General features: G+C 41.4%; 1 protein-coding gene across 6 annotated transcripts in view; it reads left to right on the plus strand.

Moving 5' to 3' along the window:
- The window catches only part of ssh (Protein phosphatase Slingshot), a 145768-nt gene that overhangs the window by 110281 nt on the left and 10435 nt on the right, over positions 1-25052 (plus strand). For 4 of the 6 annotated variants that reach the window (XM_076201973.1, XM_076201972.1, XM_076201975.1 and 1 more), the window contains 4 exons: positions 9197-9391; positions 15492-15749; positions 18406-18552; positions 23733-23916. In XM_076201973.1, coding sequence (XP_076058088.1) covers positions 9197-9391; positions 15492-15749; positions 18406-18552; positions 23733-23916 — 784 coding nt within the window. Of the gene's footprint in view, positions 1-117; positions 1151-5779; positions 6231-9196; positions 9392-15491; positions 15750-18405; positions 18553-23732; positions 23917-25052 lie in introns of those variants that run through there. The other 2 variants (XM_076201974.1, XM_076201977.1) reach the window with 2 other exon arrangements.

The raw sequence follows: 25052 nt of genomic DNA on the forward strand, positions 1-25052 counted from the left end.
CCAAGACTCAGGCTGTGTGCACGTGGGCCTGCGCCTCTTGTGAAGCGTCGCCCCCACCCTCCCCAACCCCGCCCTCCTTGTAGGCCGCTTGCTAGGCTGCCCTCAGGATGATTTTGGTGCATGCAGCTGTCGCAGGTCCAGGGGTGGCACACAACCTGTGGCCTGAGCAAGAAGAAAAGCTGGGGTGGTGGCGATGATAGAAAAGGCTTCGTGGTGCTGACTGCCCTAGTGTTCGCCGTGATCTTTCTCAATCGTCGTGCACGTACACACGCACGCACACGCGCGCACACACACGACATTTCGTTTTGAGACGGAAGTGATGGCTCCGAAGTACTTTGTGCGCCCCCAGAAGGAGTGAGAACGGAACCACTTTCCGACACTCGTAAGATCCTCGAAGCCCTTTGCGGTCGTGATGAGTTTTAACCAGTTTCTCCATTTAGTGGAGCATGCATGCTAGGCCTTCGTTGCAGTCGTGTGTGTGTGCGTGTGTGTGTGTGTATATATGTATACATGTGTGTACACGGGTGTATGTGTGTGTTACATTCCCCTGCCTATCGTCACATGTAAACTCGTGAATGCCGCACTATGTGCGTACATCGACACCCTAACGTGAACGATGACTGGCTATTTAGAGAGGAATAAAGCGAAGAAAGAAAAATGTGAAGTGTTCCGAAGTGCAGAACGTGAATAATAGGGAGTTTTCCCTCCCTGGGAAATAACGTGGCACATTGAAGCTGTAAACGTCAAGTGTAGAGTCCTGCTCAAAAAAGTTGATGCAGAAATCGTTGCATAGTAACCAACGCACAATGAAATATTCCAACTGTTTCTGCAGTTGTGAGAATCGTTACACGCGGAACAAGAGCAAGAACTTCACAAATAAGAGCAATAACCTAAACAATAACTGTAGTTCAGTGATGTGTAAGAGTGTGGAGAAAGGCAATGGTAATGGCAGGGGAGGAAATAGTGGAGGAGGAGGAGGAGGCGGGAGTGGTGGAGGTAGTGTTGAACAGAATAACAAGATTGCGAGTGCAAGTTTGCGGGAGAGGAGAAGAAATAAGAATAAAGAGAAGGAGAACCTGTGGAAGAAGAACCATCGGAACCACTGTAAGGTGGAACCCGTCGTCGTGCACATCCCTATCGAAGCCTCAAGGTAAGGGCGAGGGACAAACTTAGGACAATTCCTATCTTTCCCATACCCCTAGCGAACGCAGGTGTATGCTATCCTCACCCCCACCCCCCATCCCCGCGTGCCCACTCAGACACGGTGCATGTTGCAGAGCTTCAAACAACTTAATTCAAAACTAACGTACACGTAACGCACGTGTATGTTTCAGAACACACACACAAACGTACACAGGTATTAAACTCCCAATTTAAATCGAGACGGTCTAAAGTGTGAGACGATCCCCTTGAGCAGACAAAGGTGTGTAGGTGGCTAGGGAAAAAAAAGTACCGGTATGCCAGTGAGTCTCCAGGACGTTCATTGAAAGTACCTTGGGAACAGGACAGCTGAGGTACAGGAGAGTTGTGAGGGATGGCATCAGTTAACGGAGGGCACAATGAGATAGCATAGAACCGAAGATGAGGGACCAAGAGCAGCTGAATGGGGGTAATTTGAAATGGAGATGTACTTGTCATGTGGTTTTGCGTGTGTGTGTGTGTGTGTGTGTACTTGTGTTGAGAAAGACTAATTGTGTTGTCGGTAGAATGGACTAGTTTAACGGCACTTTTGTCCTTGTGATCTGCGCCGTCGGCGTACGGTATCTTATATTCATTCATTGATTCAGTTAGTCTGTGGTGTTTAGTTTTAATAGGACTCATGTCTTTTATAGGAAATTGTGGATTTAGTGTAATGACATTGTTGAGAGGGTAGGTATGTAACCGACATCTACTAAGGTTAACTGGCGACAACCAGTAGTTATTTTGCTAAGATGACAAATTTCTCAGTTCCTTGCTAGTCGCTACCGTATATGGCGTTCGATCTAGCTGGACCGTTGGGTAGGCGGCCACCTCCGCGTGGCCTCTTACCGTTTGGAATTATTTTTCCTCCATAATGTGGGAATACAGACTACTGCAGAAGAATAAATTGGCTTTGTGCTAATTGGATGGGGAGATGGTGAAAAAAACAAATCATACAAACTGATCCGTCTAAAAGCCTGTATATGGAAAATGCATTAGTGGTATGGTCCCCACACAGAATAAATTATATAAGCAAGATCAAGAGAATACAAAGGGCAGCAACCAGATTGTTCTCAGTCTGACAGATAGACCATATGAGGAGAGACTAAAAGCAGTGGGTCTGCCAACTTTGCAAGATCGGAGAGAAAGGTGATACGATTAGTCTTCAGGTTCCAAAAGTGGATTGACTGCATTGACAGATATTTCTTGATTAAGGATAGGAGGGCTTTATGAGGTGATTTAAGAACAAATTAAGGAAGACGACCTGCCTAAAGAATATAAATATATATTTTTCAGTATAAATGCATAAATACTTGGAGTAGATTAGGTAATATAGATCAAGATAGAGCAATACATGAATTCATATATAATTATAATAATTGAAAACAAAGGGTATAAACTAAATTTGAATAAAACATGAATTTGGCTGGGTATGATAAATTGGAGAATATTGGACCCAGCTAGCGTTGTTTTTTCCTGTTCACTACAATTACGTAAGTTCGTACACGGCTCGACGGTGCAGTGGTGCCGCTCGCGATAGCAAATTCAGCTATCCGAATTCGAGTTCTGTCCTGGGCTAAAGATGTCATCGCTGCACTACGAGCAACTCAAGTCTGGTGAGAAAGGAGTTGTGCGTATGTGTGTCCACAACATTCAATGCCCACAGACCGAGCCATGTATGGGCTCTTGTTCGGAATTGTGACATGTCGATCACGATTATCCAAGACTATGGTGGAGCAAGAGTTGGTCAATGGGTAAAACCCGCATGTGAGTGCCACAGGAAACAGGAAACAGTGGGCTCAAAGCGCTCTCAAGTCAGGGCGCCACATAAATAATAACAATAAAAAATAAACAAAAAGTTGGTGATCGTCCTTTCAATTTTTCAAAAGTAGGAGGGAGGTTTTTATTTTTTATTTTATTTTATGTATTTATTTATTTATTCATTTATTCATCATGACAATCTAGGGTTTATCATTTGATGACAGCATCCACATGAAAAATACCCTTGCAATAGAAAATTAAGGGGAAACTGAAGTTTCTAAATCATTGTGCATGGAATTGCTAGGACCTAGGACTAAAATTAAGATTTAAAACGCAATATAATATTATTTCAAGATGCGAATTACTGGTGAAAGAATATAGAGAAATTAGAAACAAAACTAATTTCAAAGTTGTCTTGATCCGTGGCGTTCTGGCAGTCAGTTTTTGTTGTGACCCTTAAGACCGTTGTCGTTCTTACTTTTAGAGCACCAGGACTTTGTCACACCAATTGATTAGGCGGCAAGTACATATTATTTTTAAAATAGAAAATAAAGAAATCATTTGATCAGGCGTATTTTAATAGGTGAGCGGGGCCTATCACAAACTTTTTTTGTGTACGTGGCTCTTACAGATTACGGACGGGGTTTGAATACTATACCTACCCAAAAGTAGTTGTGAGCTCAGATAGGGATGTAGATGCAGAGGATAATGGGCCCTATAATGACTCCTCTAATGTTGGCGGACCTTGTAAACTTGGGGACAGTATTTCTAATCGCAAGTAAAAAATGTAGAGCCAGGTGAAGAGAAAGTAAAAGGTGAAAGGGGATGATGGAGAAGTTCTGAAATGGTGGACGAGGTGGAATATACCTTTTCAATAGAGGAGGGGAGCGGGAGGGTGTGGAGGAGTTAGTAGAGGAGTGGGAGCGGCGGCGGGGCAGGCTGCAACAGTCAACAGGTAGTTTCAAGACTTGGTCGGTATGCTGTGCCCAAGGTCCCTCCTTTTCCACCTCCCTCACTCCCTCTCTCCTGTGCAGGTGCATTAGCACGTCCGTATCGTCCCTCTGCTGGCCTCCTGAGCAGCCTGTCGACCTTTTAGTTTGATTGTCAGCTTAATTGAGTTTACCTTCGTTGTCTGCCTACTTGCAAGGCGAAACTCGCACCTCGTGCCTGCCTAGCAACTTGGCTGTCTGCCACCCAGCCAATGAACCAGGCACTGCCTGTCTGTCTTCCTGCCTGCCTGACTGAATGACTGATTACCTGCTTGTCTGCCTAGCTGCCTTACTATTTCCCGACCTCCTTATTTACGTGAACATACACCTAACTGCCAACTTACCTAACCACTCCTTACCCACCCACATGCCTCCTTATCCACCACTTAACTATCATTCTCCCTACCTCCATACCTGTACGTGAGTACGCACGTACTTGCCTATCTGTCTACCTACTTACCCAGCTATCACCCGTCCACCTACATACGTACGTACCTACCAACTTACCTATCCGCCCACCTACATACGTACCTACTAAACTACATCAGTACCTCCTTGTCTACGTACCCTCTACTTGTCTGTGTACCTACATTCCTACCCATCTACCTCCCCACTTATCTATCACCCTCTCCAACTTCCTTACGTACGTACCCACGCACTGCACCAGGCTACTGACGTACCTAACCCAACTAATCTACATATCTACCTCTCTATCAACCTACTCACACACCTGTCTACCTACATCCCTCCCTCCCTCCCTCCCTCCACACTACCCTACCTTCATACTTATCTTTATACATACGCACCTCCTACCTGTATGTATACCTACTTACCAACCTACCTATTTCCGTATCTACCTTTATCCTGCCCCATGGAAATGCTTCCAGTCAGATGCGTCAACTAAACCCGTTATTTCGTTGAAATCCGATCGATCACAGGAGGGACGAAGATCCAGTATCTATGGACGAAACCGTTGGGGTAAAAAAAGAATAGCTCTCCGCTGGACCCCAATACTCACCCACAGTGTCAGAGGGTCCAGAAGGAAAGCTGGTCAGTCTCATGGGCTGGATGCATTAACTCATTCCGTACCAAATTAAATATTTCGTATTATGGCTGCCACCAGGCTAATTTATTGGTCTCCACTTTACCTTTATGAAAGTGAGCTTAACCTGTTTACTGGGAAGGTTTCTGCCGTGACTGGACACCGCGGTGGGGGGTTGAGGCTTGCCTCAGCTGACGCTCTGAGGAGTCTTTGAGACTGATATCGTAACGGAAATCCGGCAACTTTAACTTTTTCGATAAGGCTCGACCGAACGAAACGTCATATAAAAAATAATGGTCTCATTCTTAGGCTGGGATATTAGGGCTATATAGGGTTTGGTAAGATTCTTCCAAAAGCAAAGTTGGCCAATATGTTGATCATACCATGCTTTTTCAAAACTTGCCGGGCGCAAAGACGGGCGTGGGAGCTGCTTAAAATCCACAACGGCTTGAGTCATTCCTTAGAATCATAGAGGTAATTTCCCAAATATTTTGCATCTGTTCCTGGTATAATTTACATGACATTGTCTTCTCGCCTGCCAAAAAGTAACACACCTTGTCAACTACATCCTTGATTTTATATATATAATACTTTTTTTAGGCCTTCACCATTCCTGTTTCTAGGCTATCAGGTTCACTTCTCTGTTATCCATTATCTCATTAAAACTACATTATTTCCCTCTTAAGAGATGTAGAAAGAAAAAAAGTGTGATGGAGAATCCTATAACTTGCTAAGATCAGTAAAAGTGGCTTTCACCTATTTAGATGAAGAAATGGTTAAAAAGATAATAGTCATACTAGACTGGAGTATGCTGTGACACTATGGTTACCCAGTACCAAAAAGAATATAAAGAAAATTGAAAGAATCCAGAAAGCAACCATGAAAATGGCCCCAGGACTTTCAAACCTATATGAGGAGAGACTGGTTAAATTGAAATTACTGACTTTGGAACAAAGAAGAGAGAGAGGCGACCTTACTGACCATCTACAGAATCATGAAAGGCCTGGAAGTCCTTGATAGAAAAGACTTACTAATTTGGGACAAGAGAATCACAAGAGGACATGGAAAAAAGATAAAAAGGATAGTTATAGAAGAGATCTGGAAAAAAAAGTTTTCCACACAGAGTGGTGGACATTTGGAACAAACTGGACAAAATAGTGTGCAAAAACCATACACGAATTTAAGAGCCAACTAGACACTGCGAGATACAAAGGCAGGACACCACAAGCCTAGCTCTCCTTCCTGTAAGATACAACAAGGTAAATACACAACATGACTCAATGGCTCAATTGTATAGTTTCAGGCCGCCATTACAGTAGTCTGGGTTCAAATCCCACCCAGGGCTGAAATAGTTTCAGTATTGCTGCACTGCAAGTCATTACTCCAACTCTCATGGGTAGGGAGTTGGGTGTGTGTGTAAGGTCACAGCATTACCCATAGATTGGTCATATATGAGCTCTCTTCCAGAAGGGAAATAGCTGCTGATCACAAGTCCAACATGTGATCCAAGATCATGGTGAATCACACACTCAGAACAGCTTTCCCCATAGAGTGGTGGATGTATGGAACAAACTGGATGGAATAATAGTGTGTGCATGAATTTAAGAGCAATACTGCAAGATACAGAGATGGGACACCACAAGCATAGTTCCCCTTCCTGTAAGATACAACTAGGTAAATACACACATGTGAGATAAGGTGTATAATGAGAGAGGTCTGGCAGCAAGTTTGAAGTAAGTCTTAGGGGAGAGATTGAAGGAAGTAAATAATTTTAAGTATTTAGGGTTGCACGTAGCAGGAAATGGAGGAGTGAGGGTGGAGATAAACTGTAGAGTGAGGGAAGGAAGGTCTTGGGGGATTGAAGAGTGCCATGAGAAATAGTCATCTGGGAATGGATGTGAAGAGAAGATTATATGAAGGGGTGATTGTGCCTATGATGCTGTATGGGATAGAGACTAGGAATTTAAGAGAGGCAGAAAGGAGAAGTGCAAATGCATTTGAGATGAAATGTCTGAGAAGTTGGATAGAATGAGAAATGAGGAGGTGAGAAGGAGAGTGGAGTTAGAAGGAGAGCTGCCAGACAGGGCTGATGAAAGATTTTTGAGAGGGTTTAAGCACATGGAAAGAATAAGTGAAAGAAAGATCAGCAGAAAAAATGTGGAAAGCTGAGGTAGAGGAAGTGAACTTGAGGGGATGACCAAGGACGGGGTGAAAGGGGCTTTGAGCAAGAGTGGAATGTCTGTTGAGCAGGAAAGGAAGGAGGCAGGGGATAGGTGTGAATGGAGAATGATTGTGTATAGATGTTTTGATGTAGCCTGAAGAGATTTCTCCTTTCATCTTCTCTGTTATCTGCATGAAGGGGTGAGGAGGGAGGGTTTTCATGTAAATAAAGCAGCCCGTCTGTGGATTGTTGTATTGCTTCTGACACAAGCAGTTGGGCAGGAGACCTTTAGAGATAGATTCTGGTTCATGTGTTTCACTGTTAGGTGAAAATTGGATAAAAGTAATAAAGTTAAGCTTGTTTTGAATAAATTGGCTGAAGCTAATGTCAAGTTGAATCTGGAAAAATGCGAGTTTAATAAGACTGTAATTGATTTCCTTGGCTATGCTATTTCTGGAGAAGGCTTATCTCCATCACCAAATAAGGTTAAAGCTATCCGGAATGCTCCTGTACCCAAAAAATTGCATGAGCTACAATCATTTCTTAGATTAGTCACCCACTCTATGATTTAACAAAAAATTAATTTGTTAATATTGTTTGATATCTCCATCCATGAGAAGCTAAGATGAGAGGGAAACAATGGGTGATGGCTGGGAATGGGTATGTGTCTTTGCTGGCTACCTCCCATATAAGGGGAAGAGCCCCTTGGCTTATAGATTGTTTTGGGAGGAATGTAAATATAGTGATGTTTGGAGATGGCATTGCTAATGTAGGAGATAAGCCAGTAGATGGAGTAGCAGGGAGGTTTGGAGTGTCAACTAAGAATTATAATGGAAAGATGATGTTGGAAATGTGTGTAGGTAATAAACCATTTTTATGAAGGGTGGTTGATAGGGCATTAAAGGACTGTAGGGATACCCAGAAGGAGGATTGTAAAAGTACTAGTCATTCATGTTTTCAGGGGTGAGAGTGGAGTATTGTCATATAATATTTTGGTAGAAGGGAAATTGAGAATAGAGGAAATTAGAGACGGAGGAAGAGGGAGGTAGGTAGAGAGGTGCTGAGAGTAAGAAATTAAATGAGAAAGATAAACAGAAAATACCAGAAGCTAAAAGAAGTAGTTGAAGATGGTGAGGGACAAGGTGAAACAGAAGGAGAAAGTCTTAAAGTTTACAAGATGGTATTTGGGATGAGGAGAATGGAAGGAGACAGAAGGAAAGGTAGTGAATGGTGGGATGAAGAGGTGAAGCCATTGATCAAAGAGAAGTGAGCATATGAGGATTGGTTGTAAGGTACAAGGGAAGCACATGAGAAGGCACAAGGAGAGAAGAGAAGCAAAACATAAGGTGAGGGTGGCAGAGAGGAGGCAAAGTGTAGAAATTTATAGAAAATTTTTAGAAGATTAAAAAGATGTCTTGGAAGGAAGTAAAGAGAGTGAGGGGAGTGTCATGTAGAGGGAAAGGTAAAGGGTGCAGATGGACAAGGAGGGAAGGTGGCCATGTAATGAAGTTGTGAGGGTAACTAAGCTTTTGCAGTTGGATCCTGCTGTGGAGGTGTTTTGTCTTGCTGCATTGCTTCTGACTTGGGCAGTGGGTGTTGGATAGGGATGGTCTTTCATTTGTAAGAAGCTAAAACAAATGGATGTGGGATGGGTGAAGAGTGAGTGTATGGCTTGGCTGGCTACCTCCCATATAAAGGGAAAGAGGTCTTTTGGTATAAAGATATAGCCTGTCCTCTGAGTGCTGGCTAAGTGAAAGTCTCCCCACATGGTACCATTCATGGCAATAGTAAAAGAAGAGGCAGGCATTGGAAAGATGTTACCCTTCTTTGAGAACTCATAAAAAGTTCAATCTTTCCACATTGCCCAAAGTGCATTATCATACCAACATTACTAGCCATTTTACTCTTTATCTAGCAGTACAGACATTTCCAGGAGTTGGAGTTTTTGACCCTCTTTTCTCAAGTTTACACTTTCATGTAAATAGGTAGAAAATAGGGAAACTATTAGTACAAGAATTTTCAAATATTGATCTCACTCCTAATCTGTGACTCTCCTTGTTGCAGGTCGGCCCTTCAGACACTTCACAAGTCAAGCAGCAAGGCCCAGGAGTACCACTATTTCCAGGGTGGTCTCAACCATGACTGGGTCTGCTTCTACAACCGAGGTGTCACTTCTGATCAATCATGTATCAACGAATGGAATGCGATGGACAGTCTCGTGTCCAAGCGACCTCCTTCACCAGACTCCCTAACAGATAAGTAAGTCCAGGTTCTTTCAATTGTGACATCATCATCTCTGTATTCTCCACTGCCCCCCCCCCCCACCTCTTGCACTCTCCTCATATTCTCTCTCTCTCTCTTTCTTTCTGTGTGTGAAATTATTTACCTAGTTGTATTATACGGGAAGGGAGCTATGCTCATGGTGAACCGTCTTTGTATCTTTCAGCATCTAATTTGTTCTTAAATTCTTTTATAATTTTTGCACACGCTGTTGCCTTGTCCAATTTGTTCTAGACATCTACCACACTGTGTGGGAAACTATTCTATTTCAGATAACTTCTATAACTATACTTTATATGTTTCTTTTCATGTGTGTGTTTGTGTGTCTAAGTAGTAGATAAATTATTTTCAATTTGTACACCAAGACATGCTCCCAGCCAACTTAGATTGAAAAAAAAAGACAAAAACATTTAAATTTGAGAGGAGTTCTGATCAATAATTGAAATTTGTAAATGACAAATATGAACTGGTAACATAAATGAATAGTGTCAAGGCATCTAAACAAGTGAACTAAGCCTGTCTGTGATGGATACCTGTATCCTTCAAAGAGAGCAACAAAACTTCAGTAAATCATACAGAAATATGATGCCCATCCTCTTTCCAATAATTTTGCTGTCATTTGAAGGTGTCTTTATGTAGAAAGGATTTTTTTTTTTTTTTTTCCTCCATTTATTTATTTGTATTCTTTTTTATATAATTAGTATCTATTATCATCTTTTTTTTTCATGGTCTTGCTCTCACATCACTGGCTCTGTCTTTTTCAGTATTTAATTGTTGGTTGGTAATCAGTTTATTTCTAACTTATTCTCAATAACAAACTGGTGAAAACTAATAATAGCATTGTTTGATTTTTGAATAATTAAATCAAGTGGCCACTCACCTGTTTTCAGTTGGTAATTAGTTTGACCTCTTTTATATATTTTTTTCCTAAGGAAAATCTAAAAAAAAATCTTTAGAAATAGATAACTGTAGTCTTATTTGATTTTAGAAATATTGGAGAGGGACTAGGCATCCTTCTCCCTGTAGCCCCAAGGGGCAAATTCCTAAAAATCAAAGGAAAGGCATAAGGGGTGCTGGAGGGCCTCGGGCCAGCACCCTAAGGTTTGGGTCTTTTAATGTGCGTGGATGTGGTACAGATGAGAGTAAAAGGGAAGAGATGGGTAGTATGTTTGTGAGAAGAAAGTTGGATGTGTTGGCTTTGAGTGAAACTAAGTTGAAAGGGAAGGGTGAGTGTAAGTTTGGGAGTGTAAGTGGGAGGTTATCAGGAGTGAAGAGAGGGCGAGGGAGGGAAGGGGTGGCTATTCTAGTAAGTGAGGAGATAGGTAAAGGGGTAGTGGAGTGGAAGGAGGTTTCCTCAAGGATAATGTGGATGAAGGTGAAACTGGGAAAGGAGATGTGGGTCTTTGTAAGTGCATATGGGCCGGGCAGTGAGAAGAACATGGAAGAAAGGGAGGCCTTTTGGATAGATTTAAATGAGTGCATAGAGGGTTTAGGAAGAAATGTCAATGTAATAGTACTGGGAGACCTTAATGCTAGGGTGGGAAATGGTCCAATCGATGGAGTGGTTGGGAAGTGTGGAGTTCCAGGAAAGAATCGTAGTGGAGAGTTGATGGTGGAAATGTGTCTAGAAAGAGAGTTGATGATAGCAAATACAGTGTTTTGGAAGAAAGTCAAGCATAAGTACACATGGGAGAGGGTGGTGGAGGGAAGGGTGGTAGATAGAGCGCTAATGGATTACGTAGTGGTAAATAGGATTATGATAGGAAGAGTTAAGGATGTACATGTGCTAAGGGGAGAGGGTGGGGGAATATCAGATCATTTTTTGGTGGAAGGTAAGTTGAGAGTGGAGGATAGATGGAGAAGGAGGAAGGGGACAAAAGGTAGGGAGGTTCTTAGAGTGAACTCCTTGAATGAAAAGGAAAAGGAGAAGGAGTACGAAAAGAAGCTGAAGGAGGAGTGGGAGGGAGTAAAGGATAGAGCAGAGATGGGTGTGGAGGAGGAATGGGGATGGTTCAAGGAGGGAGTCTTAAAGTGTGCAAGGATGGTGTGTGGAACAAGAAGGACAGGGGGAAATAGAAGAAAGGGTAGTGAATGGTGGGATGAGGAAACAAAGAAGGTTGTAGAAGAGAAGAAGCGAGCATTCACAGATTGGTTACAAAAGAGGACAGGGGAGTCATATGAGACGTACAAAGAAAAGAAAAGAGAAGTAAAGAAAAAGGTAAAGGAGGCAAAGAGGAGAGCAGATGTGAAATGGGGTAGGAGTATGACAGAAAATTTTGAAAGTAATAAAAAGATGTTTTGGAAAGAAATTAAGAGAGGAAGAGGAGGCGAATCAAGTAGGGAAGAAAAGGTAAAAGGTACAGATGGAGAGTTGATAATGGAAGAGATGGCAGTGAGGGGAAGATGGGCAGAATATTTTAGGGAGTTGCTGAATGTGAAGGAGGATAGGGAAGGAAAGATAGCTGCAGTGGGAAATGCGAAGAAAATGAGAGTGATGAGTGAGGAGAATGGAGGAGAAATAAGGAAGGATGAGGTGAAGGCAGCTGTAAAGATGATGAAAGCAGGTAAGGCACCTGGTCTGGATGGATGTCATGCAGAATGTCTGAAAAAGGGAGGTGCAGTGATGGTGGACTGGTTGGTGAGGATATTTAATGTTTGCTGGAGAGAGGGTAGAGTACCGGAGGACTGGAGTAGTGCCTGTATAGTTCCTCTTTACAAGGGAAAAGGGGACAAGTGTGAATGTAGTAATTTCAGAGGGATTAGCCTGTTGAGTGTAGTAGGGAAGGCTTATGGGAGGATCTTAATTGAGAGGATTAGGAGAGGAACAGAGGGAGTAATTGGTGAGGAACAGTGTGGATTTAGGACGGGTAGAGGTTGTGTAGATCAGATCTAATTGTGGTAAGACAGATATGTGAGAAAGCTATAGGAAAGGGGAAGGATGTTTTTTGGGCTTTCATGGATCTGGAAAAGGCTTATGATAGGGTAGACAGAAAGGCACTGTGGGAGGTTATGCAGATTTATGGGATAGGAGGAAAGCTTTTGGGAGCTGTCAAGAGTTTTTATGAGAGTAGTAGAGCATGTGTTAGGATTAGAAATGGAGAGAGTGAGTGGTTTGAAGTAAAGGTGGGACTTCGTCAAGGATGCGTTATGTCGCCCTGGCTGTTCAACTTATACATGGATGGGGTGGTGCGAGAGGTGAATGCTAGGGTAGTGAGTCAGGGATTGGAGATGGTTAAAGAAAATGGAGAAAAGTGGGAGGTGAGCCAGCTGTTGTTTGCGGACGACACTGCGCTTGTGGCAGGGTCAGAGGAGGGATTGAGGAAGCTGGTGGCAGAGTTTGGGAGAGTATGTGATAGAAGAAATCTAAAGATAAATGTGGGTAAAAGTAAGGTGATGAGATGTACAAGGGGTGAAAGTGGCAGTAGACTGGAAGTGAACATTAAGGGAGAGCGACTGGAGGAAGTGGATAGTTTTAGATACTTGGGTGCAAGTGTAGCAGGAAAAGGTGGAGTGAAGGTGGAGGTAGAATGTAGATTGAGAGAAGCGAGTAAATGCCTTGGTGGTTTAAAGAGTGTAATGAGGAATAGACATTTGGGAATGGATGCGAAGAGGAGACTGTATGAAGGAGTGATTGTGCCAACAGCACTGTATGGGGCAGAAACGTGGAACATAAGAGAAGAAGAGAGAAGGAGTTTGAATGTGTTTGAGATGAGGTGTCTGAGAAGTATGGTGGGGGTTACTAGGCTAGATAGAGTGAGAAATGAGGAGGTGAGGAGGAGAACAGGGGTGAAAAAGGATTTGGGAGATAGGGTTGATGAAAGAATATTAGGATGGTTTGGACACATGGAAAGAATGAGTGAAGAAAGACTAGTAAAAGAGGTATGGAAGGCAGATGTGGAGGGAGTGAACATGAGGGGACGTCCTAGGATGAGGTGGATGGATGGGGTGAAGGGGGCTTTGGGGAAGAGGGGAATGTCTGTTGAGGAAGGAAGGGAGAGGACGGAAGACAGAGGTGAGTGGAGAATGGTTGTATATGGATGATGTTGTGACTGCATGAGGAGGAATGGGCGGGGAAGTGGGGGGTGGGGTAGTATGTGTGAGTAAATTTTGACGCAGCCCGAAGGGATTTCTCCCCGTCCTCGCCTTATATGCAAAGGGGGACGGAGAGGGGGGGTCGCCGATTAAATGAAGCGGCCTTGCTGTGGATGTACTGTGTCTTGCGACACTGCTTCTGACCCAGGGCGGTGGGCAGGGTGCAGGGATGACCCGTCATCCAGGAGGTGCTCAGATGAGAGGAAGGGGTGTGGAGTGTATTTAGGGATGAAATGGGTGGGAGTGTTTTTATGCCTTTCCCTTTTTGGCTACCTCCCTTGGAAGGGGGAAAAAGCCTTGGTATATGTATGTATGTAGAAATATTGAATTGAGATGTCACTTGTTGGAGAAGGTATCATTTTATTGTCCATCACTTTCACCCATTTCCACTTGGATAGAGTGAGAAATGAGGAGATGAGGAGAAGAGTAGGGATAGAAAGGGAGCTGGTAGATAGGTCTGATGAAAGATCATTGGAATGGTTTGTGCACATGCAAAGAATGAGTGAAGAAAGATTAAAGAAAAAAAAAAGTGGAAAGTAGAGGTGAATGAACTTGGGAGGACAACCAAGAATGAGATAAATGGATGGGGAATGTCTGTGGAGCATTGAAGGAAGAAGGCAGGGGATAGGTGTGAATGGAGAATGGTTGTGTATGGATGATATTTCAATCCAGTCCAAAAAGGATTTCTCCCCATTTTTATTTTTTGCATGAGGGGACAAAGAGGAGGGTTGCTGTGTAAATGAAGTGGCCCTGCTGTGGATGTGCTTTGTCTTGCTGTATTGCTTCTGACCCAAGCAGTAGGTAGGAGACAAGGATGCCCCCTTCACCCATGAGAAGCTAATATGAGAAAGAAACAATGGGTGTTGGATGAGTGTGCGCCTTTGTATGAGTACCTCCTTTATATAAAGGGGAAAAGGGCCTTGGTTTGTAGATAGATAGGCTTCCACCTACCCTAATTCTTCACAGAAAGTGGAAGAACAGGGAAGAACATGTTGATGACCTTTCTCCACAATAAAGGATGTATTAAGTTGATTATTGCCTTTAAGCTCAGAAAGGACAATAATTGTCCTCTCTACAGCAAGTGACATGTAAATGTTGTTTTCAAATTCAGTAATGCTAGTATTATTTGTTACCAATGATTTTTATTAAAGATAATTTCCTTGGAAGAAATAGACCTCATAGATGTGAAAGATATTGATTACTGTCCAAAAGTACACAATTACCATTTTATGTATTTATTTATTTATTTTATTTATTTATTTTTTCTGAGGTCACATTTCATTATTTTGCATGTCCCATATATTAGTTAAGGGAATAGGATTGACATGACATATAGCAAGTAAGTAGCTTTAATCTTTTTTAAAGCCCAGATGTCTCTAGACTGAGAAAAATTGTATTTACCTAGTTGTATTTTACGGGACGAGAGCTATGCTCGTAGTGACCCATTTTCGTATCACTCTGCATCCTGTTTATTCTTAAAATCTTGTATAGTTTTGGCACTCACTGTTTCTTTGTTTAGTTTGTTCCAGACATCAATCACTCTATGTGGGAAGTTATTCTTTTTAAAATCTCTTCTGTAACTGTCCTTCTTTAGCTTCTTTTCATGTCCTCTTGTTTCTCTTCTGTCCTATATTAATAAGTTGTCTTTATCAAGAATTTCCATCCCTTTCATAATCCTGTAAATGGTAAACAAATCACCTCTTTCTCTTCTCTGAAAAGGGTAATAAGCCTTAATCAGTAAGTTTTTAATCCATTAGTACCTGGAAAACGGCTCAAAATTTTTATTAACTCTTTAGTGTCCAGACTTCACATTTAATTTTTATGAAATTGTTTTGATGATAGTCATGACAAAATCTTTAGAGGATACTGGGAATTGGTAGATGAATCCCTCCCCAGTTTTCCTAGACCAACCCAATCAACTAGTTTATTAGTGGAGTTCCTAGTTTCTGCTTTAATTGTAATGTGCTGTACTATTACCATTCACCAGAGAGGAGACCCAGTTGTTAATCCGAAGCAAATTGAAAGAAATCATGATGAGCGTTGACATCGATGAAGTCACTTCCAAGTATATTCGTCAGCAGCTGGAGAAGGACCTCAACATGGACCTGTACAAATTCAAGGAGTATATTGACCAGGAAATGTTGACCATCTTGGGTCAGATGGATTCAGCCACGGAGATCTTCCCCCATGTTTACCTAGGGTCTGAGTGGAATGCATCCAATCTTGAAGAGCTGCAGAGGAATGGGTAATTATTTGATGGTCAATTCCAGAGTTGAAAGTAGAGCAGTGTCTAGAAAATGGTGATTGAATTTCTGAATGAGAAATGATGAGTGCTAGATTAGAACTTGCCATGTCTTTTGTCCAAAATACAGTAACTGGGAAGGTAACTGTACTTATCCCATTGTGCATTAGTGTGCTTAGTTCATGTTGTTATCATTTTTACACTGTTGTGTACTTTTACTGTGCCAGTGTGAATAACCGTAATAGCAGGAGTAAAGTGGAAAAAGGGGGGGTGGGGGCAAATTGCAGAATTGTATCCAGAATTTGTCCATGAAAAAAACAAATTAAAGTCATTGTGAATCAAGATATGACCAATTCAGCCAAGTGTACATAGCTTAATTAAAACCTGTAATACTGAGGAAGTAGTTTAATGACAGAAAATTTGAATAGAAGAAGAGGACCAGAGGAGTAGAGGCAGTAAAAGGAGAAGAGGGAGAAGAATGTTAAGTGTAGAAAAAGGATGGATGAAAATTGGAAGAGAAATTAGTAGAGAAAGTACAAGGAAGGTATAAGAATTGGGGAAATTACTGAAATAGAAATGAGTAAGAGAAAGTAATGATCAAATAATCTGTTATCCCCTGGTCACTTGTAGGAGACCTGTGGCCCTCAGGTATCTGGATTCAACTCCAGGCTGGGTTCATAAGTCACACACAGAAAAAAATGTTGTGTTGTTGTCTAGGGACTGCCAGTATGAAGTGTTTTGTGTTCTGTGTGTGGTATTTGCACCTAGGGTAGCTTGAATCTGTGACCAGGCCCATCACGCATTGGCATTCAGTGCTGGATAATGCCCAATATACCACCATGCCACTGTATTTCTTACCTGATATGGGAGGGTTCTTTCTTCAGGGCCTATATCTGGGGGTGATGGCAGAGTACCAAGTTTGGTGGTCTGTCTTGAAGAACTTGTTCAGTGATCCAAGCATGAATGTGCTCTTGTGGATTCTATGTGGCATTGGTGGAGAACCGCTGTGAATGCTCAACCAGAATGCTGCTGGTGTGGTTTTGCTGATAGTACTTGAGAGATATAGTGAAATAAATGGGAGATGTTCAGGGATCTGGAACATAACTTTGTCCCTGTCATCCATAAGTGGCTTTATGGGAAGGACTTCAATCTCTGCATGTGAGTGTCCAATTAGGGTGGCCCTGGTACACCTGGCCATCACCCACAGTGCACCATTCTGTGATGTTTGTGTTCATCTTGCTTATTTTTGGGAACCACATCGTGGAAGAGCAGTCAGTGGTGGTTCTTATGAACTGCTTGAAAATGTTTATTAGAGTCTCCTTCAGCCATCCAAAGTTAGCTCGTTTGATGGGTTTTAGTTGGCCCATTATCTTGTTAATTCCCACTGTCAAGTCCCTGACATATGGGCTGAAGTTCACACGAGTGTCAGATATGAGGCCCAGAATTATAGGGTTTCTCTCCAGTGAAAGAGCTCTGTCACTCAGTTTCACTGTAAGGTATATTTTTGATTCATGGTTGTCTTGTGTGAGTAAAGTCACTATCAGTTTCCAGGGTGGAGTCCCCATTCTGTTGTTTCTAAACCATTGTTTTAATCTATTCATGTAGATTTGTGTGTTCTTGGCTGCTGTTTTATATTTACTGTGCTGGGTGTTAGTTGCATAGTAATGGGTTTAGTTATATTATTTGTGGATGTGGCTAGATATGGCGTGTATATTGAATTTACAATAATGTATTTGGTATAGGTATAAGAAAAGGGTCAACGAACTGTCTGCTGACTTTAGGTACTTCCTTGTTGGGTGATGGCATGAAGGGGTCATGGTGTGATAAGTTGCATTCCTTGAGTCATGTATTGATTGGAAATGCAAAGTCAACAAGATTGGAGGTCCTAGTAAAGACAGTGCAGTATACAGTATAATGCAGTACCATCTTGCATGCATGTGGATCATTTGTCATGGCATGTGACCTATTATGATAGTAATGGGTAAATGGATACATTGAGTGGTAGAGCAGAAGGAAGAGAAGATATGGAAAAGTTGCAGTTAAGGAGAGATAGGCATGTCACTTCTCTTTTATGTAATAGAAGAAGACAGACAATTTCATCAACTGCCTAGTTAATAAGTAGAATAAATTCCTGCAGAAATTGTTTGTTAGCTCATTGTCAGTTGATAGCTGACGCTGGGGTTACAGAAGTAATAGTTCATAGTACAATTCAAATTTTTAAGATTCAGTTGAATAAAAATACAATCAATATTATGTAAAATAATTAATTGTGTACTTGTATATATCTTTATTTTGCTTTTTTTCTGCATTCAACATCATTGTAGCTAAAAAAAATCTGTAAGCATGCTTCAACATTGTAATTTATTGATATGTGAATATGGTGTTCCTGTAACTTTGCAGTCTCCTCTCTATTGAAGAAGTCATTCATTGTCATTCATGCACAGTTCATTTGGTGATAATTCAAAAGATGACTAAAAACTTTACAGATGATCAAGATTAAACGAGTTACAGGAGTTATAAATAGCGTCTTCTTTAGAATGGCCATCTTCAGTTGGGTTATCAAGAACTAAAACTTAATTTGGCCTTGTTCCATAGAAAAAGGAGGGAGTCACTGATGAGTTGGGTTTACCTCATGTGATGCCATTTGTATTCCTTGCAGTGTTGGATACATCCTCAATGTGACAAAAGAAATTGACAATTTCTACCCTGGCATGTTTGACTACCTCAACATCCGTGTTTATGACGACGAGAAGACCGAGCTTCTTCGACACTGGGAGAACACTTATAAGTACATCACTCAGGCCAAGTGAGTAGTTGTTGCTTTTAGTAGTAGTGATAAGCTAACAATGGAAATTTACTGGACTTGTATAATATTAGGTGTCATGTGGGAGGCATTTACCCTTTGCGGACAAGAGACTTCACTGGAGTGTAATAAAATCATCATTTGACAGCTAGAATGAAATAATTAGATAAATGTCGTAAGAGAAAGGGGTAGTCAAAACTGCTTTTTAACCCTGTTTGAGCTAGAGATTTCCTCAAACTGATATATGTATTGTTAATCAGAAAAAGCTCGTTAGATTAACAGTTACCATTTGACTATAAAGGATTATTTAAGAGTTAGTGCTTTGCAGTCAAAATGTTTTTAGGAAACTGAGTGAAAATGACTGATGTTAACTATCCATATATATCTTATTTATCAAAAGGCCTCCTTCTCCATATAACAGATAGCCAGCCTAGGCATGCAACCAACATCCACCCATCCCACACCCTTCCAACATCTATTTGTTTTTTCGTTTATCTTAACTCCTTATGGAGTTAGGGTCATTCCTAGTCTTCACCCACTGCCTGAATCAGAAACAATGCAGTAAGAAACAGCACCTCTACAGCAGGTATACCTGTACCACTTCAGTTACATGGTGACCTGCCCTCCTCGTTCACTCATGAATAATTAGAGAAGATGAGGAGAAATCTCTTAGGGCCACATCAGTTTATCATGCATTTACCATCATTCTCCACTCATTTCTATCTATACCTCTCTCTCTTCCATGCTTAACAGGCATTCTTCTTTTACCCAAGGTCCCTTTCTGCCCATTTGTCCATCTCATTCTTAGTCTTCCCCCAAGTTCACACCATCCATCTATGCCATCTTGCTAGTTTTTCTTCACTTATTCTTACCATATGCCCAAACCATCCTAGTATTCTTGGTCAATCCAATCTGCCATTTCCCCTTCTAGCACTGCTCTCTATCTCACCTCCTCATATCTCACTCAGTCCATCCACATGACCCCACCACACTTCTCAAACACTTCATCTCAGACTCATTTCTATTTCTATTTTCTGACTCCCTTACATTTCAAGTCTCTGCCCTGTACAGTATTATAGACACAATCCCCTGTTCATATTCTCTCTCTCTTTTTTCCATAACCAGATACTTTTTTATAATGACAGTTTTCATTCTCCCAAAACTTGCTTCCTTCATTCAACAACTTACCTTCACCCCCACTCCTCCATTCCCTGTTACATGTGATCCAAAATACTTGTAACTAGCGTCATCAGCAAACAACAACTGGTTTATCTCCAACTTCCCTCCACTCACAAACTATCTCCAATCCCCTACCCATGACCTCCATATTTACCTCCACTACCACCTCATTCATGTGCACACATGATGATATTACACAACCTTGGTGGAGCCCCATCTTCACATCATACCACTCTCACCATTTCCAACCCTAATACAATCTCTCTTACTCACATAAAATAATTTGCCTGCCCAGAACAACTGCCCATGGAATATACTGTAATGTTCGTATGTTAGATAAATCTAAGTGGTGTTGCTTTGGTTTGGTTTCTACTGCTTTAGTAGCTGTTTGTTCAGTGGGCTTTGTTGTCAGAGTGTTTTAGTGGCCATAAACACAGGTATTTCTTTTTCTGTGTTATGACTAGGATGCATGCTGGCCAAGTGGGTTAGTGTTGCTACTTGTGGAGGAGGTTGAGGTGATGCAGTTCGAAACTTGCTGCCAATGAATTGCACCAAAGACAAGTTCATTTAAATTCCATGCTACAAAGTCCTCTGTAAGGGGCACCATCCTAGCCTCCTGATAGGGGGAGTTTGCAATGTTAGTTTTGACATTACAGGTATTGTATTTCAGCAATTAACAGAAAATCAACTATATACTGTATATATATATATATATTTTTTTTTTCTTTCTTTCTTTTTTTTTTTTTTTTTTTTTCTTTCTTTCTTTTTCCCCAATTTATTCTCATTTATTTGAAACTTATGGCCAAACTATTGAAGGCCTCTAATCTGGATTCTGACCGAAGCTCATATATGGCTATCAATTAATAACATTGGTATTGGACAATTACCAACTTTATTGAGGAGAATGGTGATGAAGCGCCCGACAAACTGAGAGCTCTAATAAACTGCATATCACCTACTGTATATGAGCTCATTGGTGACTGTAATACATATGACAGTGCTATTATTAGATTAGAGACTGTTTTTGTTAAGCCACCAAATTTAATCTGCAAAGTATCATTTAATAACAATAACAGCAGCCTTGTGAATTTATCGATGAATTTTTAGGGGGATTAAGAAATTTTATTAGACTGATTTTAAAGTTACTGCTGAACAGTGTCATGAATTGATATGTGATGATTTTAATAGTATTGTTTTTCCATTCATCAGCACTTTTTAGAGAATAAAACTCTTGATTTGAACAGTACTTACACTAAAGCTTGCACATCAGTGCAATGCAGATTCTTATGCTTCTACTTCATCAGATGCCTTATCTTCAGAACACCAGCAACAGATGGTTAGGGAAAACAACACTTCAGTAGAGAAGTTGGACAAAAAATTTCATGGTGATGCTGATGTGGCAGCAGTCTGGCTCTAAAAAGGTTTTTTTTTTTGTGGTAATGTGTTTCATTTTCCCCTAACCCTGTGGTAGGGGAGAAAGAACACTACCACTTAGTGTTCCCACCTGAGTCATAAAAGGCAACTAAAATGGGATGGAGGATAGGACTAGGCATACTACTCTCTGCAGTACTAAAGGGTCATTCATTATATAAAGCAAAGGCATAAGAGGGTATGGGAGTTTTCCAGCCAGAACTCTAAGGTTTGGGTCTTTTAATGTGCGTGAGTGTGGGAGAGATGAGAGTAAAAGGGAAGAGATAGTATGTTTGTGAGAAGGAAGATGAATGTGTTGGCAGTGAGTGAAACTAAGTTGAAAGGGAGGAGTGATTTTGAGTTTGGGAGTGTAGTGGGTAGGGTGTCAGGAGTGAAGAGAGGACGAGGGAGAGAAGGGGTGGCTATACTAATAAGTGAAGAGATAGTTAAGCATCTGGAGTGGAAGGAGGTTTCTTCAAGGTTAATGTGTATGAGGTGATACTAGGAAGGGAGATGTGGCTCTTTGTAAGTGCATATGGGCCTGGTAGTGAGAAGAGTGTAGAGGAAAGGGAGGATTTTTGATAGATTAAATGAGTATGTAGAAGGTTTAGGGAGAAATGTCAATATAATGGTATTGGGAGATCTCAAAGCTAAAGTAGGAGATGAACCAATAGATGGAGTGGTTGGGAAGTATGGAGTGCCAGAAAAAAAATTGTAGTGGAAAGTTGATTGTGGAGATGTGTATGGAGAGAGTTGATGATAGCAAATACAGTGTTTAGGAAGAAAGTCAAGAATAAGTGCACACCGGAGAGAGTGATGGATGGAAGGATAGTAGATGGGACTCTAATAGATTATGTAGTGGTAACCAGGAGTAGGAAGAGTTTTAGATGTACATGTTCTTTGGGGAGAGAGTGGGGGAATATCAGATAATTTTTTTGGTGGAAGGTAAGTTGAAGAGTGGAGGATAGATGGAGAAAGAGGAAAATGGCAGAAGGTAGGGAGGTGCTTAGAGTAAACTGCTTAAATGAGAAGGAAAAGGAGTATAAAAAGCTGAGAGAAGAGTGGGAGGGAGTGAAGAATAAAGTAGAGCTAGGAGTGGAGTGGGAATGGGGATGTTTCAAGGAGGGAGTTACAAGGTGTGCAAAGATGGTGTGTGGAACAAGGAGTATTATATATATGTATATATAATATATATATATATATAATCTTCCAGTCCTCCCTTTGGGCACCACTACATACTCCAGTAATGCCTTATCAATGCCCCTCCATTAACCTTTCCCATGTATACTTATGCTTGACTCTCTTCTTAAACATTATATTTGCTATTATCAATTACCTTTAAACACATCTGCAACATCCTCACTCTTCTATACATCTTACTGGCACCCCAGACCTTTATACTCCATCTATAGGGTCATCTCCTACTCTGAGCATTAAGATCCCCCAACACCATTACATTTACATTCCTTCCAAAACTATACATTCATTTGAATTCATCCAAAAAGTCTCCCTTTCCTCTTCATTTTTCTTACTAGAAATATATAAACTCCCAAAAACCCATATCTCCCATCTCAATTTCACATTCACCAACATCCTCAAAGACTCAACCACACTCTTTCCTGTCAGATCACTTACCAATAGAGCCACTCTTTCCATCCTTTACCCTCTCATTACTCCTGCCTTTCTTCCCACCATACTCCTAAATTCAAACTTGCCCCTACCTTTCAACTTAATACATCCAACTTTCATCACAAAAGCAAACTGCCAATCTCTTCCTTTTTACTCTCATCTATACCACACCCATACATTTAATGACCCACTTACTAGGGTTCTGTTTGGTGTCCTCTTCCCAGACCTTCTTATGCATTGAATTTTCATAGTAATACACAGAATGGAGGATACCTAGTCCTATCATTTTATCCCACTTAGTTGTCTTTAGACACATGGCAAACATGGTGGGAGAATTCCTCTCCTGCCAGCCACAGGTATTAACTATAATAAAATGACTAAACTAGCCACTTGACTGGAAAAGTTCACATTGAATCCTGTGAAGGACCAATAATCAATCAATTGTTGTTTCAAGTTTCACATAGTTGAAAACATGCAGCCCAACAGTGGCTGGCAAAGATACTTGGAAACTCTCACATATCTCCCTGGGAAGAAACTTTGGACTGTAGTCTGTGTTGTATCAGTATGGGCAGCATCACCCAGGGTCTACATCACATGGCTGTAGGAATGAAAGGCTTCATTCCTTCTCCCAAGTGGTTGGAGGCCTCCCCCAGACCCCATGGTTCCAGAGAAAGTTGATGTGGCTGCTCCCAGTAGTGGTTACACAGCAGGAACTCCAGGCAAGCCCCATCTAAAAGACTTTCCAATCATAATGGGAATAGGGATGAAGGTTGAGATCAAAGAGTTTGATCAGGGGTCTGTAGGGGAGGTTTTATCTCTGCTGTCAGAACTAAACAACAACAACAACGGCAACAACTAACCTTCATAGTAATTGTCATATCTCTGCTATGTGGTGTTTTGAGAGAACCTATCACAATCAACTCTCTTGCTCAACCCCTATTGACATTTGGCCTCCATCCTCACAGGGAGAAGGGTTCCAAAGTGCTGGTTCACTGCAAGATGGGCATCAGCAGGTCAGCATCAGTAGTAATTGCATATGCCATGAAGGCCTTCAACATGGAACTTGAGGATGCCTCTCACCTTGTAAAGAGGAAGAGGTCCTGCATCAAACCCAACCAGGCTTTCTGTTCACAGCTGAAGACCTATCAGGTGAGAATCTAATCCAGTGTTTGTTAACACTGACATTAACGGGTTTCTTCATTTTTAAAAAATTGTCTTAAATGTGCCAAAGTAAACAGGTTGAACATAGATAGCAAAGGGTGAGTTAAATATGTTGTATCTCATTGGTGTCTACACAATTTTCCCTAGTTGAATAAAACAGACATGTGACAACAAGAATAAACAGACATGGGAATACCAAAAGGTTAACCTATTTATCATTATAGACTCCCATAGGTAATCCTTGCATTAATGCCCCCTTAGTAGTATCCCTTGTAATCGTGCTCCTATAGTATATCTAACCCCTCCACACCCCTTTGTATCTTTTGCCATCATGCTCCTTTACTTTTTCCATCCAAATGTGAACATGAGGGGGCAACCAAGGATGAGATGGATGGATGGGGGTAAAAGTGGTATTAGGAAAGAGGGGAATTTCTGTTGAGGAAGGACAGGAGAATGCAAGATAGGGGTGAGTGGAGAATAGTTGTATATGGATGATGCTGTGATGCATGGAAGGGAGTGAGTGGGGGATGGGGGTTTTAGGAGTGGTTATGTGTGAATGATATTTTGATTCAGCATGAAGGGATTTCTCCCTATCTTCTCTTTTTCTACATGAGAGGATGGAGAGAGGGGGGGTCCCCAATGAAATGAAGTGGTCTTGTTATGGATGCAAATGTGGCAGGAAAAGGTGGAGTGAAGGTGGAGGTAGAATGTAGATTGAGAGAAGCGAGTAAATGCCTTGGTGGATTGAAGAGTGTAATGAGAAATAGACATTTGGGAATGGGTGCTTAGAGAAGACTGTATGAAGGAGTGATTGTGCCAACAGCACTGTATGGGGCAGAAACTTGGAACATAAGAGAGGAAGAGAGAAGGAGTTTGAATGTGTTTGAGATGAGGTGTCTGAGAAGTATGATGGGGGTTACTAGGCTAGATAGAGTGAGAAATGAGGAGGTGAGAAGAAGAACGGGGGTGGAAAGGGAGTTGGGAGATAGGGTTGATGAAAGAGTATTAGGATGGTTTGGACACATGGAAAGAATGAGTGAAGAATGACTAGTAAAAGAGGTATGGAAGGCAGATGTGGAGGGAGTGAACATGAGGGGACGTCCTAGGATGGGTTGGATGGATGG

Source organism: Oratosquilla oratoria, chromosome 18 (assembly GCF_046742065.1).
Source record: "Oratosquilla oratoria isolate Oo_2021 chromosome 18, ASM4674206v1, whole genome shotgun sequence".
Classification (NCBI taxonomy): Eukaryota; Metazoa; Arthropoda; class Malacostraca; order Stomatopoda; family Squillidae; genus Oratosquilla; species Oratosquilla oratoria.